This window comes from Protobothrops mucrosquamatus, unplaced genomic scaffold (assembly GCF_001527695.2).
Source record: "Protobothrops mucrosquamatus isolate PMUCROS unplaced genomic scaffold, P.Mucros_1.0 scaffold33, whole genome shotgun sequence".
NCBI classification, from domain to species: domain Eukaryota; kingdom Metazoa; phylum Chordata; class Lepidosauria; order Squamata; family Viperidae; genus Protobothrops; species Protobothrops mucrosquamatus.
Window position 1 is genome coordinate 795,810 of NW_015386417.1, and position 16,243 is coordinate 812,052.

General features: G+C 37.2%; 1 protein-coding gene across 1 annotated transcript in view; it reads right to left on the reverse strand.

Annotated features, from left to right (window-relative positions):
- NMT2 (N-myristoyltransferase 2) overlaps positions 1-16,243 on the reverse strand; it is a 43,287-nt gene that overhangs the window by 12,101 nt on the left and 14,943 nt on the right. The window contains exons 2-6 of the mRNA XM_015811208.1: positions 12,748-12,883; positions 9,162-9,306; positions 7,817-7,935; positions 6,935-7,026; positions 3,399-3,569 (exon numbers count right to left, since the gene is read on the reverse strand). Coding sequence (XP_015666694.1) covers positions 3,399-3,569; positions 6,935-7,026; positions 7,817-7,935; positions 9,162-9,306; positions 12,748-12,883 — 663 coding nt within the window. The remainder of the gene's footprint in view (positions 1-3,398; positions 3,570-6,934; positions 7,027-7,816; positions 7,936-9,161; positions 9,307-12,747; positions 12,884-16,243) is intronic.

Below are 16,243 nucleotides of genomic sequence, written 5' to 3' on the forward strand. Positions count from 1 at the left end.
TTTCAAATATTTCGTTTTAATTAAATTTTAACTAGGTGTAATATGTATTTATGTTAGCTTTTTATCATCTGTCAGCCGCCCTGAGTCCGAAAGGAGAAGGGCGGGATATAAATGCAATTAATAATAATAATAATAATAATAATAATAATAATAATAATAATAATAATAATAATAATAATAATAATAATAATAATAATAAGTGCAAACCCATTCTCCTAAATGGGTGTTTTTTTGCCAGAAACTGACAAAAAGTGTGAGAAATTGACAAGAAATATTGCAAACCAAGGTCAGGTAACTGTAGGAAGCTACAACCAGTTGTAAATGTGACCTGGCTATCACATGACCGAAATATAGTCATGTGATCATAGGGACGGGAGAGGCACAACATTTTACAATGGTCAAATTGTAAAATTTTCACAAGGCTGTTGAAAATCCAAATGGTCATTAAAGGGTTGATCAGAAATTGAGGACTACCATTATGGGACATTTTGTTAACTGTATGCAAAAGACCTGTCAGGGTGTACATTTATATACAGCCAATATGTATATTGTAAAGATTTATTCTAGGAATATGGTAACTACATTTAATCATTCATATCATTCCTGCTGAAAGAGACCTTAATTCATTTATATGCAATCAAACTATTCAAAAATCTCATTTGATGTTGCCAAATTATTTAGAATATGTAATAGGTGGGTTTTTTCTCAAACTTCCTGAAAATGCAAGAAATGGAACCTGGTCCCTTCCATAACAGAATAACAGAGTTGGGAGTTCCGGTTCCTGCGACCAGTGAAATCAACCAAGAGATTCGGGATGCTGAGCTCTTCAGCTGAGTTTCTTCCTGTTTGGGGACCCTAAATGGGCCAGAAGCCGCCCCAGAGAGGTGGCAATGAAGGAAGGTAGTAGTCCCAGGGACCTAGGAGAGATGGTGGTCTCCCCGATCGGTCCAGGAGAAGCCTCCCAGAAACCAACAGGAGAAAGGCTAGCTAACTTCATTGTCTAGCCCCAGCTGCAAGCAACGGAAGTCCAAAGCTCTACTTAAGCTGATTGTGAACAGTGCATTTGAAGCTGGGTAAGAACTGATTTTCTCTATCCTACCTATTTTCCTGAAAAAGAGAACTCCCAAGAAGCAAAAATACCTCCGAAAGTGAAAAAGGGAGGGGTTTTCTCCCCACCCTTTTGGCTATTGGAAGCAGCGAATCTAACTTTTTAAGGAGGAAAAAGACTAGAAAGAATTGAAAAATGATCCAACGCTGACACCTACTGGTGGATGAGGACTATAAAATCTCTGCCTGTGGCCTTCAAAGTCTTAATAAACACAGCTGTTTAGATAAAATGAGAATTACAGAAATAATGTATGCTTTACAAGAGGAAATATATAATAAGCTGCAATCAATTCAAAGGACAATGATCTTAAACCACAAAGAAATACAAAACAAACTTGAAAGTATAAATCAACTTATCCCCAATTTAATTTTACTCCAAAAATACCCCCAGGAGAATACAGCAGAGATGATTGAATATAAATCCAAGGATAAAGACTTAAAGATGGACTTCTATAAAATAAAAGAATATGATTTAATTCAAGTGGAAGAAAAGAAAACTTACATTTCAACATCACAAAGCAAATTTGAAGATAAGAGACTCTCTACATCAATAGCAACACCTATGATCATATGGGAAAACCTTTTGATTCAGCAAAGTACACTGATTAAGAATGACTTTGGGCAAAGAAAAAAGATTATACAATAGAATCAAGGTACAACAAAGAATACAATGATTTCTACACATGCTTCAGATCAATATTTCACAATCTCAGCCACGCATGCTGGCTGAGGAATTCTGAGAGTTGAAGTCCGTATTTCTACAATTTGCTGAAGTTGAGAAATACTGCTTTAGCCTTCACCAATACTGTGGACTCCAGAACTGCGACTCTCAGAATTCATAATCAACTGGGACTTTTAACTCCTGTACATTTGAAGGAATCCAGGCTGAATAAAAATTGACGTTATGTTGGCATATTAAATTGACTCAGTAAGTTGTCTGCATAGTCTATGCTACCTCCCTGTAGCAATTAACCCTTGAAAGAACATTTTTTAGAGAAAACATAGAAGAAAATATGTGCGTATGATATTAGTTTGTTAATGAATGTTTGCACAGACCACATCTGGGTAAGAAGAGGAAGATTTTGCTATCCTAAAGTGTACCTAGGTTTTCACCCCATCGATGCTTAATTTTAAAATGTGTTCCCTCTGTATCTGCTCATCCACTTAGCATATTTTTTTTCTTTTTAATAATACTGTCAAACTTCTTCCTGGCAAATTGACTCCAGGCAATGAGGAGTCATGTTCCCAACAGGTTGATAACCTCTATCACATAGAGTGACTGAGATTGATTATGAAGGCCATACAGGTAGTCCTTGACTTACAACCGTTTAGTGACCATTCAAAGTTATAACAGCGCTGAAAAAAGTGACTTATGACTGTTTTCAGACTTATGATTGTTGCAGCATTCCCACGATCGTGTTACTAACTTAACAACTATAGCCATTCACTTAACAATTGGGGCAAGAAATGTTGTAAAATTGGGCAAAACTCACTTAACAATTGTCTCACTTAGGAAGAGAAAAATTGAGCTCAATTTGGGTTATAAATTGAGTACTACTGTATATTCAAAAGAGCTTGACATTATTATTTTTGTGAATTAGCAAGCCAAAGGGTGACAGAAAGAAAAAAAGCAATCAGCTTTATCTTCATTAAAATAAAATAAGGGGGGGGGAATCAACTTTATTAAGCTGCTTAAACTGAAATACATTAGGAATCTCCAAAGAATTTACGGATTGCACATTCATTGATCAGAAAACATTTTCATCTATTCACTGTGCTTTTGGCTTTGTTTACTAGACTTTGTCTTCAGGCTAGGTCTCACAAAGTAGCTAATAAAACCAGTGCTGAAATAAAACTTTGGGTGGATTAAGTCCTTAAAACAATGCAAGTAAGGCAGTCAGAATCTAGGTGTGAAAGATCAGCCACAAGTTTTGTAATATTCAAAGGAAATGAGGTGAGAAGATAAGGAACCATACCACAACTTCCACTTTTTTGTGTTTCTATCTTGTGATAATGACATGCAAAATGGAAACTGTAGATGTTCACAATAGCCTTGAGTTTCACAACTGGAGTTCATACATTTTCAAGAAAGGCAGAAATGCCAACTCTCATTTCATCACTGCTAGTACTGTAATGTGAAATACCTCCCTAGTGCATTAAGATCACTCCAATCTGAAGTCAAGAATCCTAAACTGACCATTCAACTTATAAAGCGAGTTTTGACTACTCTTTTATAACAAAAATTATGTAAGTTCTCAAAAAACAAAACAAAAACACAAGTCTTTGCTTACCTGCAGGTTGCTACAGGTTTGGGAAGGACGACTCCTGCAGTGTAAACAGCCTGAAAAATCCCTTCCAAGTTTACTCTTCTGGTTATTTCACGGATTAGGACCGGTGCGACTCGCTTTGATCGTAGTTTTTTATGGACACACAGAAAATTAATTTCTACCATTTTCTTCTCACTGTTAAACAAAATATATAAGAAACTAGTTAAATTTTTGAAGGCATCTAAATATTCTTATATATTGTCCAACGAATGTTACCTACCCTACTGACCAATTCTTCCCAATTTTACAGAAAACGTATTTCTTACAGAAGCAGGGAAACTTTTGAATCAAGAAGTGTTATTTTAAAGAAAGAACTATGTCTATGTCATTGTCATTGTCGTCGTCATCATCATAATCAGTCATCAGCAAGGAGAACAGAACCTTAAGTTTTATTCCCATTTTTTTTGCAATTTTGGGGAAATTGCTGTTTGTTTTTCAAAATACAATAGCTGAATTAAATAAATTAGAGGTTTAATACTCTGTGTTATTCTCTGTTTTGAAGACAGTGGAAAGTGTCATGGCTGCTACGTCTGGGTTTGCTGTTAATTTCAGAAGTACCATCTTGGAAAATTCCTGGAGTCATAAGAAAGAGATTGGGGTCCACCTGGGACTGCATCTATCCTTGCTCTAAAACTTTCTCCAACCAGTTACTAATGGGGCTTTATGAAAAAAAATGGGCTAGAACAGGGGTCCCAACCCCTGGTCCATGGACCAGTACTGGGCCATGGCGCGCAAGCAACCGGGCCGCACAAACAAGGAAAGCCCCATCTGCGGAATGCAGGCAGCACACAAAACCACACTCTCTCCAGTCCATGGAAAAACCTCTCTCCACGGAACTGGTCCCCGGTGCCCAAAAGATTGGGGACGTCTGGGCTAGATTGTGGCTCTGTATCAGTGTTTCCCAACAGTAGCAACTTTAAAATAGGTGGACTTCAGTTACCAGGATTCCCCAGCTATTTTGAAATAGGAAAAATAAATTATTTTCATAATTCCAGCTTCTATATACGTTTTCATGAGGTACACAAAAAATAAAGTTGATTTGTTTCCAAGAATCAACTATTTCAGTGCATGAAATTTTTGTACCTTTTAAAAGAAAATTTAAAATAAAAAATGAAGATTATTCCAGTGGATTGCTGCCAATTTTCTTTCTCTGGAAGTAACATGTACTTTGTGTATAACATGTAGTGTTATGTGCTGCGAAGGGCATGTGGCTATATTTCTAAATGTTGCTGTCTTCCAGCTGTATAAACAAAAAATATTTTGAATCCATATCGGGAACCCTCATTTTTAGTATTCTCTTTCCCAAGGAGGTGCACGTACATAATACTTTGTAGAAAATAGCAAAGCAAGGCAAACTATTTTCTTTATAGGGAAGGGTTCTGAATAGTAAATTTTTAAATTGCCTATGTACATTGCATATTCCGATTTTTAATGAAATATTTCAGTTCAGTCTGCTGAATTGGGATATATTTATGTTTTGTATCAGAGATATAACATCTTGAGTAAATTTTACAGTTTGTTCTGCAACCCTCTGCAGATTCCCTGTAGGTGTTATGTACTTGGGATAAATAAATACAGTAAAACTATCTACATATCCCTTATATATGGAAGATTCTGATTTGACCTTTCCCATATTTAAGAAGTAACAGATGGATGTGGAGAAGTAAATCAAGCAAAAAAAAAGTTGCTCTGACAGTTGATTTTCTGCTTCGAGGGACTTTCAGCTGGGAACCAAATATAACTACTAATTTAGATTTTTAAAAAATTAAATACTAATATCAATTCTACTTGCTTAGGGCTTGGATATCTTATAGAAATTATGAGCACATGTTGAATTCCTGATTCTGGCAGATGCAATATTTATCTACAATTTCTGCACAGGGACCTCTGCCTCTTCCTGTTACTTTAACATCATTTGCTTCTCTGAACATATTAACCTGCTTCTTGTCCTGAAGGCAGGACAAGAAGCAATGGGTGGAAACTAACCAAAGAGAGAAGCAACTTAGAACTAAGGAGAAACTTCCTGACAGTTAGAACAATTAACCAATGGAACAACCTGCCTCCAGAAGCGGTGAATGCTCCAACACTGGAAGATTTTAAGAAGAGACTGGACAGCCATTTGTCTGAAATGGTGTAGGGTTCCTGCCTGAGCAGGGGGTTGGACTCAATGACCTCCAAGGTCCCTTCCAACTTTATTATTATTATTATTATTATTATTATTATTATTATTTTATTCTCCAAATTAATGGTCAGCAGCCAAATTTCAGAAATATGTTAAAATTAGTTAAGGGTAAGAACATGTTTTGGATTTTGTGTTGAGGCAGAAATATAAGACAAAGGGGAAGAAAGTTGGGAAGTGTGTGCTTTGGGTATACACATGTGTAAACATATGCAAGGCAGTGTAGGAGAAAACATAAGGCTGAATTTGATTAGCATTCCTCAACATGCTCCAATATATAATTAGATGATAGCTTTCTCTTTTTTAAGTGTTGCTGCAGCACTTTTATGATAATCTTGATTATAATTCCAACTCTGTAATAATGACAGCAAACTCCAATACTTCTGAGAAGTAAAAAAATTGCTGAAATAGCATTACTAATTGTAAATATTATCAACAAACATTATTAGTGGGGTAAAGAAAGCACAGAGGTGTAAGTGTGGTTGCACCACAGTGCTTAAGATACTGATAGATAACCTTGGGTGATCTCCAAGGTTAAAAGTTGATGAAGAGAAAGGAGAAAGGTAATGTGTTAAAATGGCAATAAACACTACAGTTGTCCCATGAACAGTGCTGTCACATAAAAAGTTGCTAATTGTTGGAGTAAATGGACAAGGATTTTAGTTTGAGATATTTAAAACATTTCCAATGCTTCACTTTTCCCCCTAAAGTTTCTTCCAAATCTAACCTTTTTGATAAAGGACAAGTCATGCAAGTGATTTTAAGAAAACCTAAGTGGGCCCAGCTAACTTCCCAACCAGTTAGGGCTTACCTATCATAANGAGTCCTCAACTTACAACCACCCATTTAGCAACCGTTCAGAGTTATAATGACACTGAAATAAGTGTCTTACAACTGATCCTCAGACTTATGACTGTCACAGCATCCCCATAGTCACGTGATCAAAATTTGAGGAGCTTGGCACGGTCCTAGGGTCAAGAGATCTTTGCAACCTTTCTAGCCAGCTTCCAACAAAATCAATGGGGTTCGCTTAATAATCTGCTTAACAATCAAGGCAAAAAAGGTTGTAAAATTGGGCATGACCCACTTAACAACTGCTTTGTTTAGCAATGGAAATTTTGGTCCTAAATGTGGTCATAGGTTGAGGAGTATCTGTACTGTAAACTTTCTAGGCATGAAATATGGGGAAAAATTTCACTGTAATTCCTCCTTGCTGTCTAGCAAGAGAGATGAGGGAAAAGGGCTGAGAAAAGCACTGGACAATGACAACATTACTTCTCCACAGATCACCTCCTTGATGTATATGGAAACTGGGACTCACCACAAAAGGAATTCCGATGAATAATCAAATCTAAACATGTTATCGTCATCTTCAACATAATTTTCATTTAGCAGCATGTACAACTCTTTTAACTGGGAAAAAAGGGGTAGAGAGAAGCCATCAATTGATTGAATCCAACAGCTCACTTTGCTCTGAATTTGAGCACCTGAATTATCCTAAGCGAAACAGTCCACTTAGCCAAACCAAACGCATCAATTGTCACCAGAGACATAACGCACAAAATCTATTCCTTTCCACCCTCTTGGTTTCAACATACCTGAGTTTTAGTTATTTATTTCTTCCACAGCTCATTCTTGGCTATGCTGCTTAGAGGGAATTACTAACTTGAAGTCACCCAATGAGCTTTCGTGACTGAGAGTAGAATCCAGGCCTTCCGGTCCTAGCCCAAGGCCTTCACCACTATGCCATCCTGGCTCTCAATCTTAACATTGGTTGGTAAGGTCCAATAAGATCCTGTGGTTAAAGCTGTTCCTTGGCTATTTGGAGAGTGGGCAAAGTCAGTTATATCAGTTGTCAATCAATGAAAATCCAGAGGATTAAATGGTCTCACTTCTGTTCTGTATTTCAGCTGTTTTGCTCTCACTTATATTCTGTTCTGTAACTCAGCATTTTTCCCGGGAGGGAGGGAGGAAGAGGAGTGTTTTTTGCTATTTTCTTCCCCAGAAAAACAAGTGGCACCTTAACAAAGTGGTCTAAAATAAGATGGAGAACTATCTGTTCAGGAGGGGACTTCTGTTTCTCCCCAGTTCATGTCCATTGACAATTGCACTACACTGGCAGAATGCATAACACAACACACACACAAATACACAAACATGAAACCAGTTTTGTATTTGAAAGACTCCAAGGAACTCTACTTACAACTTCAGCACTGCTCAGATCCAACGTGTCCCAAGTAAAACCCTGCGGTAAAGAATATGGCTCTAGGCGAATGTTATCTTTATCTGGTTCAATAGCACCATGAGATGTTATAACTTCACCTTAGAGAAAAAGAAGGTAAGTTTGATAGATTTTAAATCATCTTTTCTGCTTTCGGGGAAGTTGAGAGAAGATTTACTAAACAAAAATTAGAAGTCTATGGCCAAATTCATTTTATGTCAGCTAGATTGTCAATAATGTCATTGTGTTTTTCCTAAAGATTCGATTGTATTATAATTATTAATTTTGTCAAGGGAAAAGCAATCTCTACAGAATTTCAATACATGTTATGGAAGTGCTTCCTACCTGCTGCCTCTTTTCTTTGATTGCAATAAACAATTTCTCAAAATGAGTCATTTTAGATTGAATTCAAACTCAAACACAGATCTAACTTTAACATATTGGTGTCTGCAAATTTAAAAAAAATCTTTCATACCCCATGCACAACTATCTACCAGAGGGATTTATAATGAAATATATGACAAGCTTTCAAAAAAGCAACTTTAATTGACGATATATTTGCAATATGCAGTTAGAAACTAATTTTAATGACATATAATTAATCAATGCCCATATTCTCAGAGCAGCTATTAGGGTTTAAAGATCCATTTCTTTTTTTCCATTGCTATTTCAAAACTGATCTTTCTTTCTCAGAGATCAGAAGAACAATACCAACCATAGAAATGAAACTTTACAAAACTTGTTAAACATAACATTTTTTAAAAAGATTAAAAAAAACATTGTAACACAAATATAAGCCTTTTTCTTCTTCATACTCAAATGACTGAAGACATTTGAGGAAACATTTCCAAACTAACTACTGCATGATCCTATTATCTTTCTTATATATAACTGAAACAATTCAGTACAAAGATGTCAGTTCCTAACCCATAATGGGTATGTTCCTGGGTATTTCTGCTTTTACAAAGAGAAGCAATTGCAATGCAATATAGTCTCCTGGACTATAAATGCCACATGAAAAGCAATTATTTATGTTAGAAAACAGTTCTGCAGTAAGGCTTTTGGAACTAATGAAGAAGTGATGGGCTAATAAAGCAGAACCTGCAAACAGAAATAATACAGATGTCTTAACCAGAGGACAAATATAATAACTTTAATAATAAAATTAAAGATGTTTCATATTTTTGAAAAATAAAATTTTAAATGCTTATTGTCATTTGAAAACAATTTGATTCTTCTGTGTTTTTACCAGGAATTTTTTTCTAAAGAATTTTAATTGAAGTTTAAGATATAAATTGACAATGCTGGTCACCAGCAATAAACTTACTAAGCTTGGGTACAGGCTGTGTGTCCCAAAACTGGTATTTACGTTTGGTCGCTTCATCAATATTCTTGGCTGGGCCCTGACAGGCTGAGAGCAGCTCCATAGCTCTTTGAATGTCTTGCAGCTTCTGCATTGGAATGGCTGGATTCTGCAGGCATACAATCACAGGTTTCCTTTAATACTGCCACACCCTGCTGGTTTACCAAGCTTTTGCACATTTTTTATATATTACACCTTGTCATCAAAACTATCCTTTTAAAAATCCCACATAAAATAATCTCTGAATGAAAATTAGATCTGTATTTAAAGCAAACAAATATTGATTCCAAGATACATCAATAAAGTTTGCATAAGGTATGCAGTGATCATATGGGCCCCTTGGCACTGCAAATAAGAGGACCCCTTACCTAATCTTTTCAATATCCTGATTGTTCCACTTTTTTCTCTTTGATGCCCCAATCAGACAAGAATCTGAGATCTTATTTCACACAATGAAATTGAATTCTGGGAAAATCAGGGCCCATAAAAGGATTATTTTTACCCCCTCTTCTAATTCAACTTTAGAAGTCATTACTGTGAGAAATAGTGTTGGCTACCAGCTTGGTTGTCGATGAGGAACCTCAGTTGAAAGATTAGAGGCCTTTTTTGTGGAGTAGGTTGAACAACCTGCTGGACTAGATGCACTTGGGGTCTGATCTAGCAGGCCACAATCTATGTTGTCATCTTTCTATTAAGTAATTTTAGAGCACTTCAGGCAATTACTCTGAGATTTCTTATCACCATCTTTTATGTCATCTTTATTTATGTGAGAGTCCTTGAGCAAGGCCTAAATGGATCTCCCTTCTTCCTTCAGTCATTCTCCTTATCCTCCTCCTATTGTTGGCTTTTAATTTGGGAAGGAAGTAGTAAGGCGCAAGACTTTTTCAGTCAAAGACCTGGAGAAGCAGAAAAGGCAATCTCATAAAAAAAATTAGACACCTTTTTTTTCTTTTGTGTACACCAATCTTTTTTCATTTTTTGTTGTTGTTAATGCTGGACATATGGGGTTTTTTTGCTTGTTTTCTGTTTTGTATTTTATCTTTTATGATAAAACAAACTAAATATATTTAAAATCAAAAATAAAGCAATTTCATTTCGTGCCCATTTCTTATGTAAGTTGCATCTACCTTTGCTTTGTTATCAATGCAAAGCAAAACGCACAGCAGGCTCGATGTTACAGCAAGATACTGTAACGTATGAAAACTGATGGGCAGAGGGATAAAAGTGTATTTAGAGAAGACCATGTTTCAAATTACTAGTTGGTTTTGCATTGTTGCTATTAAAGTGCTTAGATTAAAGTCTGTGAGCAAATTAGTTGTGCCAAATGGCAAAAGAGAAGAGGAATGTATAACTGTGTAATTTAAAAGTTGTTTTCTGGGTTAGAGGAAGAAACAAGTTCATCTTGTTCCTATTTTTGTAAAGTGATGACAATGATACTAAAGCCATTTTTTGGAACTAGAAACTGGAAGATTGTTGAGTTCTAGTCCCACCTTCAGCACAAAGCCAGCTGGATCTCTCAGCCTTAAGAAGAAGTAAATGGCAGCCCACTTCTAAAAAAAACTTTTCCATGAAAACTGTAGGGACTTACTTGTCCACACAGTCTCTGAGAATCAAACATAATTGAATAGGATAAATAAAAAACAATTATACGGCTATTATTTTAATAACACCACAGTGATTTGTTATTACCTTCTTCAAAGATGTATTTTTAAATTTCCTATTTATAGACCCAACATTCCCTTGTAATCTTCATCCAAGCACTAACCAAGCTTGACCCTACTTAGTTTCTAAGTCTAAAGATCAGTTACATTCTGCTACCAATAACAGTAATGGTGAAGATTTCATAATTTCTCCACATCATACATATTGAGAATATTATAAGATGTACCAGTCTAGGTATTCTGTGATGGAGAAACCACCGCAGATTTCTACCCGAAATTTTCAAAATTAAATGCAGAATATTCAAGACACAAATGTTGACATGTCTGAATCTAACAGAATTTGTATCCAAGTATTAGCATCAATGCTGCAGAGAAAGAAAACCTGACAAAACATTATGAATAAGATGCCTGTCTGTTAATGTTATTTTTAATTTTATTCTTCTTCTTGTTGTTGTTGTTTGGTTAATCTTCAACTCGATTCACAATCTAGGACTTGTAAACATTTAACAGTTCAAGTCCTAATCAAAGACCTAAGAGCTGTTAAGGTACAGTCTGAATAGGGTGGTATTTTTTATTTTATTATTATTATTGTTGTTGTTATTATAATACAGGGAAGCTTCAATGACTGTTGAAATGATGGTATGACATTTACATATAGCCACTGGCTGCCTTATACTGTAAGTAAATATATATAAGAACATATACAATCAACCATAGAATTATCTTTAAAGTCTCTTCTTTGAAAAAACACTAAAAGCAAGGATTGTTTATGCCAAATATTGGAAAGAAAAAGGAGCACCGACAGTTGAAGAATGGATTTTGAAACTCACAAGAGTTGGCAGAGATGGTGAAACTAACTGCATTGCTTAGAGATAATGCTTTGAACACGTTTATAAGAGATTGGAAACCATTAGTGGAGTTTTTGTGAGTTAAATACTTTTTTCCCCCCACAACTCTGTAATCTCTTTTATCGGGATGGAATCAGGGCAACTGAATGGAGATGAGTGTTTACTGGCCAGATGCCCTTCCTGAACCTACAGAAATTTGTAGCAGATATTTTCTTTTTGCGCCCTGATAGAGAGACATTTGTTGTTATCTAGGATTGAATTCTCAACCTTCCAAGTGGGAGATGAGTGTCTTCACCTCTAAGCTACTGCGCTGTAATGGGATGTTAATGGAGGGCTTTGAAGATTAGCTTATTTTGGGGAAGGGGTACCAATTAACAGGGTTTTATTTTATAGCTAATAGGTATTGGGTTGACCAGACTGATGGTTATTAGATTTCTGTATTTCAGAAACTGTGATGTAAAATAGTAATATAGCAAATACAGCTGAGAGGCTTTATAATTATTTGTAACCCACTATGTGGGAGGAGGGAGGGGAAATCTACCAGATTTATTTGAGACATATATTTTAAACAATCAACCAGGGTGAACGATGTATGCTTAATGTTGACCCTATATGTGCTGTGCACACTTTTTATTATTCCTTTTTTTGTCTTGTCTGTAATTTTTGCCTTTCTTTTTATTGTCTTTGTAGTTGTTTATTTTATATGTAACATCTTATCTTTAAAATAATACAAAAATTTAAAGAAAAAAATTCTAAAACAATTACTTTTTTTATCAAATTTAATAAGAATCTGTAAGAGAAAAAAGTTACAAAACTGCAACATTTATGTGAATTGAGTCTGTTCTGATTTGTTAAAAATACTGGATTGAGCCAATGCAAATAATTGATGCAATCTGAATTTCCAGGGTGATTTGATTTCAATCATTAATTTGTATGTATTAATTGGGTCAGTTCACAAATCCAATTTCATTTAAAAACATTTCTGTAGTCACTAATAACTGGAGCAAAATAGGGATATGAAAACAAAGTCCAATTTCTCACTTTTGAAGGTTGCTGAATTTTAATCTCCTGGGAGTCAGAAGCAGAGTCTGATTTGGTACCTCCAGAATTTGTTTTCTCCTTTTTTCGTTTCTGCTTCTTTTTCTTCTTTTTAGCTCCCAATTCTCCCCCTGGACTTCTGCAAAAAAGAACAAGACAACAATTCGTTGTAAACTTTGAAAAAAGGAAGTAACGTGTAGCCCCATTTTTGCAGTGCTGGTATTCTGCAAGACTGGGGAGCCAAAATCTGATGTTATATTATTGATTGGGACTGTATACTTTGTGTGTATATGGGGATGAAGTGTGTGTTCCCCTCCTTGACCCCCCCCCCGATCATGTCATTTTTGCAACAGATAGAAGTTTAAAGAAAAGTGCAAAGCAGACTGAAGGAAAGCAGCCATCTATGAATTAAAAGCTAACGGCAGAAATACACTACTCTGTATAATCACCTGTTCACATAATGTTTGCTTTTTATTGTTTTTAACTGTACACTGTCAAAATTGTTTTGAAAGTGGGTAGCTTAGAAATCAAATAAAAAGATTAATTAATTAATTCAGGCCAACAGGTGCTCCCAAGCCTATTTTCCTGAGAATAGAAATGTATCAAAATGTCCAAAGAAGAAAGGGGTATTCGTGTTAAACTATAAACATTCTGATATTCCTTCCTCAGAATCACCAAAAAATGTGTCTTTTGCTCATTTGGCATTGCATTTCATCACAGAGATTTGGCTGAGAGAGCATATGTAAATAAAAATTTAATGGGATATCACGTTAAAAGTCAATATAGGTAGGAGAGGAAATACTACTCTTTTCTAATTCATTCTCTCATATTAGTATCCAATTCCTGTGCAAACATTAAAAAAAACCATGCATCTCAGAAACCTTGCACTCTCTTTGTATCATGCACCTTCATTTTAAATTTGAGAAGAAAAGTACCCAGTCTGACATAAAAATAGTAGAAAAAATGGCAAGGTCCAACTCTTCAGGAGATATAGGTAGTCCTTGTCTTACAACCATTTGTTTAGTGACCATTCAAATTTACAACAGTACTGAATAACGTGACTTAGACCGTTTTTCACACTTATGATCATGGCAGCATCCCCACAGTCCCATGATTAAAATTTGGACAGTTGGCAACTGGCTCATATTTATGACAGTTACAGTGTCCCGGGTTCATGTGATCACCTTTTGTGACCTTCTGACATGCAAAGTCAATGGGGAAGCCAGATTCACTGAACAACTGGGTTACTAACTTATCAACTGCAGTGATTCAATTAACTCTGGCAAGGAAGGTCATAAAATGGAGCAAAACTCATTTAACAACTATGTTGATTAGCAACAGAAATTTTAGGCTCTATTGTGGTTGTAACTCAAAGATTACCTTCCATATTTAGGGTATGGAAAAGGTCCAGATAACTAATTTCTTCAAGGACTCTTTGAAGCTGCAAATCTTATCAATAATCTTACATAAAAAGGAAAGATGTGAGACTGGATGGAAATTGTCCAGCCCTATGGATCCAATGATAGTTTCCCAAGTTTCTTTCAGAGCTGATGAAATCATCCCATCTCTATCACATAATGGAATCCATTTCAAGATCAAATCATGTAGTAAGACTTGGCTCTAAGTTTTAAGTGGCCAAAATGGAGGGAAGTGTGTAGCGGGGTGCCCCAGGGCTCTGTTCTGGGCCCAGTGCTCTTCAACATCTTCATCAACGATTTGGACAAGGGGATAGATGGGGAAATCATCAAATTTGCAGACGTGTGGTTCGACCGTCCTTATCGGTTGTGAGGTCTTCTGTCCGAATCCTATGTCCTCCTAGACCTGTCTGAACTTGTGACCCGCGATAGATTGTTTTACTTTAAGTTACCACTTTTTTCATTCCAAGATGTAAAAGGCAAGAAAAACCAAATGTACAGGTATAGTATAGGGGGTACCTTGCTCAATAGTAATAACTGTGAAAGGAACCTCAGAGTCCTAGTGGACAATCACTTAAATATGAGCCAGCAGTGTGCTGCAGCTGCCAAAAAGGCAAACACAATGCTGGGCTGCATTAACAGAGGGATAGAATCAAGATCACGTGAAGTATTAATACCACTTTACAATGCCTTGTAAGGCCACACTTGGAATACTGCATCCAGTTTTGGTCACCACGATGTAAAAAAGATGTTGAGACTCTGGAAAAGAGTACAGAGAAGAGCAACAAAGATGATTAGGGGACTGGAGGCCAAAGCATATAAGGAAAGGCTGCTGGAATTGGGTATGTCTAGTTTAACAAAGAGAAGGATGAGGGGGGACATGATAGCAGTGTTCCAATATCTCAGGGGCTGCCACAAAGAAGAGGGAGTCAAGCTATTTTCCAAGGCGCCTGAAGGCAGGACAAGAAGCAACAGGTGGAGAGTAATCAAAGAGAGAAGCAACCTAGAACTAAGGAGAAACTTCCTGACAGTTAGAACAATTAACCAGTGGAACAACCTGCCTCCAGAAGCGGTGAATGCTCCAACACTGGAAGTTTTTAAGAAGAGATTGGACAGCCATTTGTCTGAAATGGTATAGGGCAGTGGTTCTCAACCTGTGGGTCGGGACCCCATTTGGGGTCGATCGACCATTTCATGGGGGTCGCCAAGGAAGGCTGTCTGCCATTTTTTTTGTCCGCCATTTTTTTCCCCTTTTCCGGCGGGTGCCTTGCTGGGCCAGCTGGTGGTTGGCCTGCTCCGTCTCTGCCGCTTGCCAGCTACGCCTCGGCCGGCGCAGGGGGCGGAACCACACATGCGCGGCGCTCCCGGGCAGGGAAAGTCCTCGACTTACGACCGGTTGGGTAGTCCTCGACTTGCGACCGGTTTAGTCCTCAACTTACAACCGGTTTAGTCCTCGACTTACGACCGGTTTAGTCCTCGACTTACGACCGGTTGGGGTTGCGGCATTAAAAAGGTTGAGAACCACTGGTATAGGGTTTCCTGCCTGAGCAGGGGGTTGGACTAGATGACCTCCAAGGTCCCTTCCAACTTTATTATTACTATTATTATTATTACTATTATTATTATTACTATTATTATTATTATTATTATTAAACAGCTCAAGGATTTCATCCCCTTCCCTAGGATTGTGCATGCCTCTACCTGAAGACCTCAGCCAAACCCCTCCAAATCTCCCTCAGATTAAGAATGTTACAATCAGTCCCTGCCCACATGGAGCCATACATCCACAATTTTTCTTCAGCTGACATGCAACTCAATGTAATACACTATAGCCACCAAAATATCACTCCAGACATTGCTGAAAATGTACTTTCTAGACACATGCGTGTGATGGCGGACCTACCGGCTCCGGCTCCGTAGCGGCGGTGGTCCGTCGGCGGAGATGGGGGTGTCAAAGAAGGTCCGGGGGTGCTCGCCGGCCAGGAATGAGTGAGAGGAGAGGGTCGGCGAGCGAAGAGGACGGGTGCCGGACCGCAGGACCGCCAGGTTTGGCTGGGCGGGGCGGCGAACGGAGCTGCGATGCC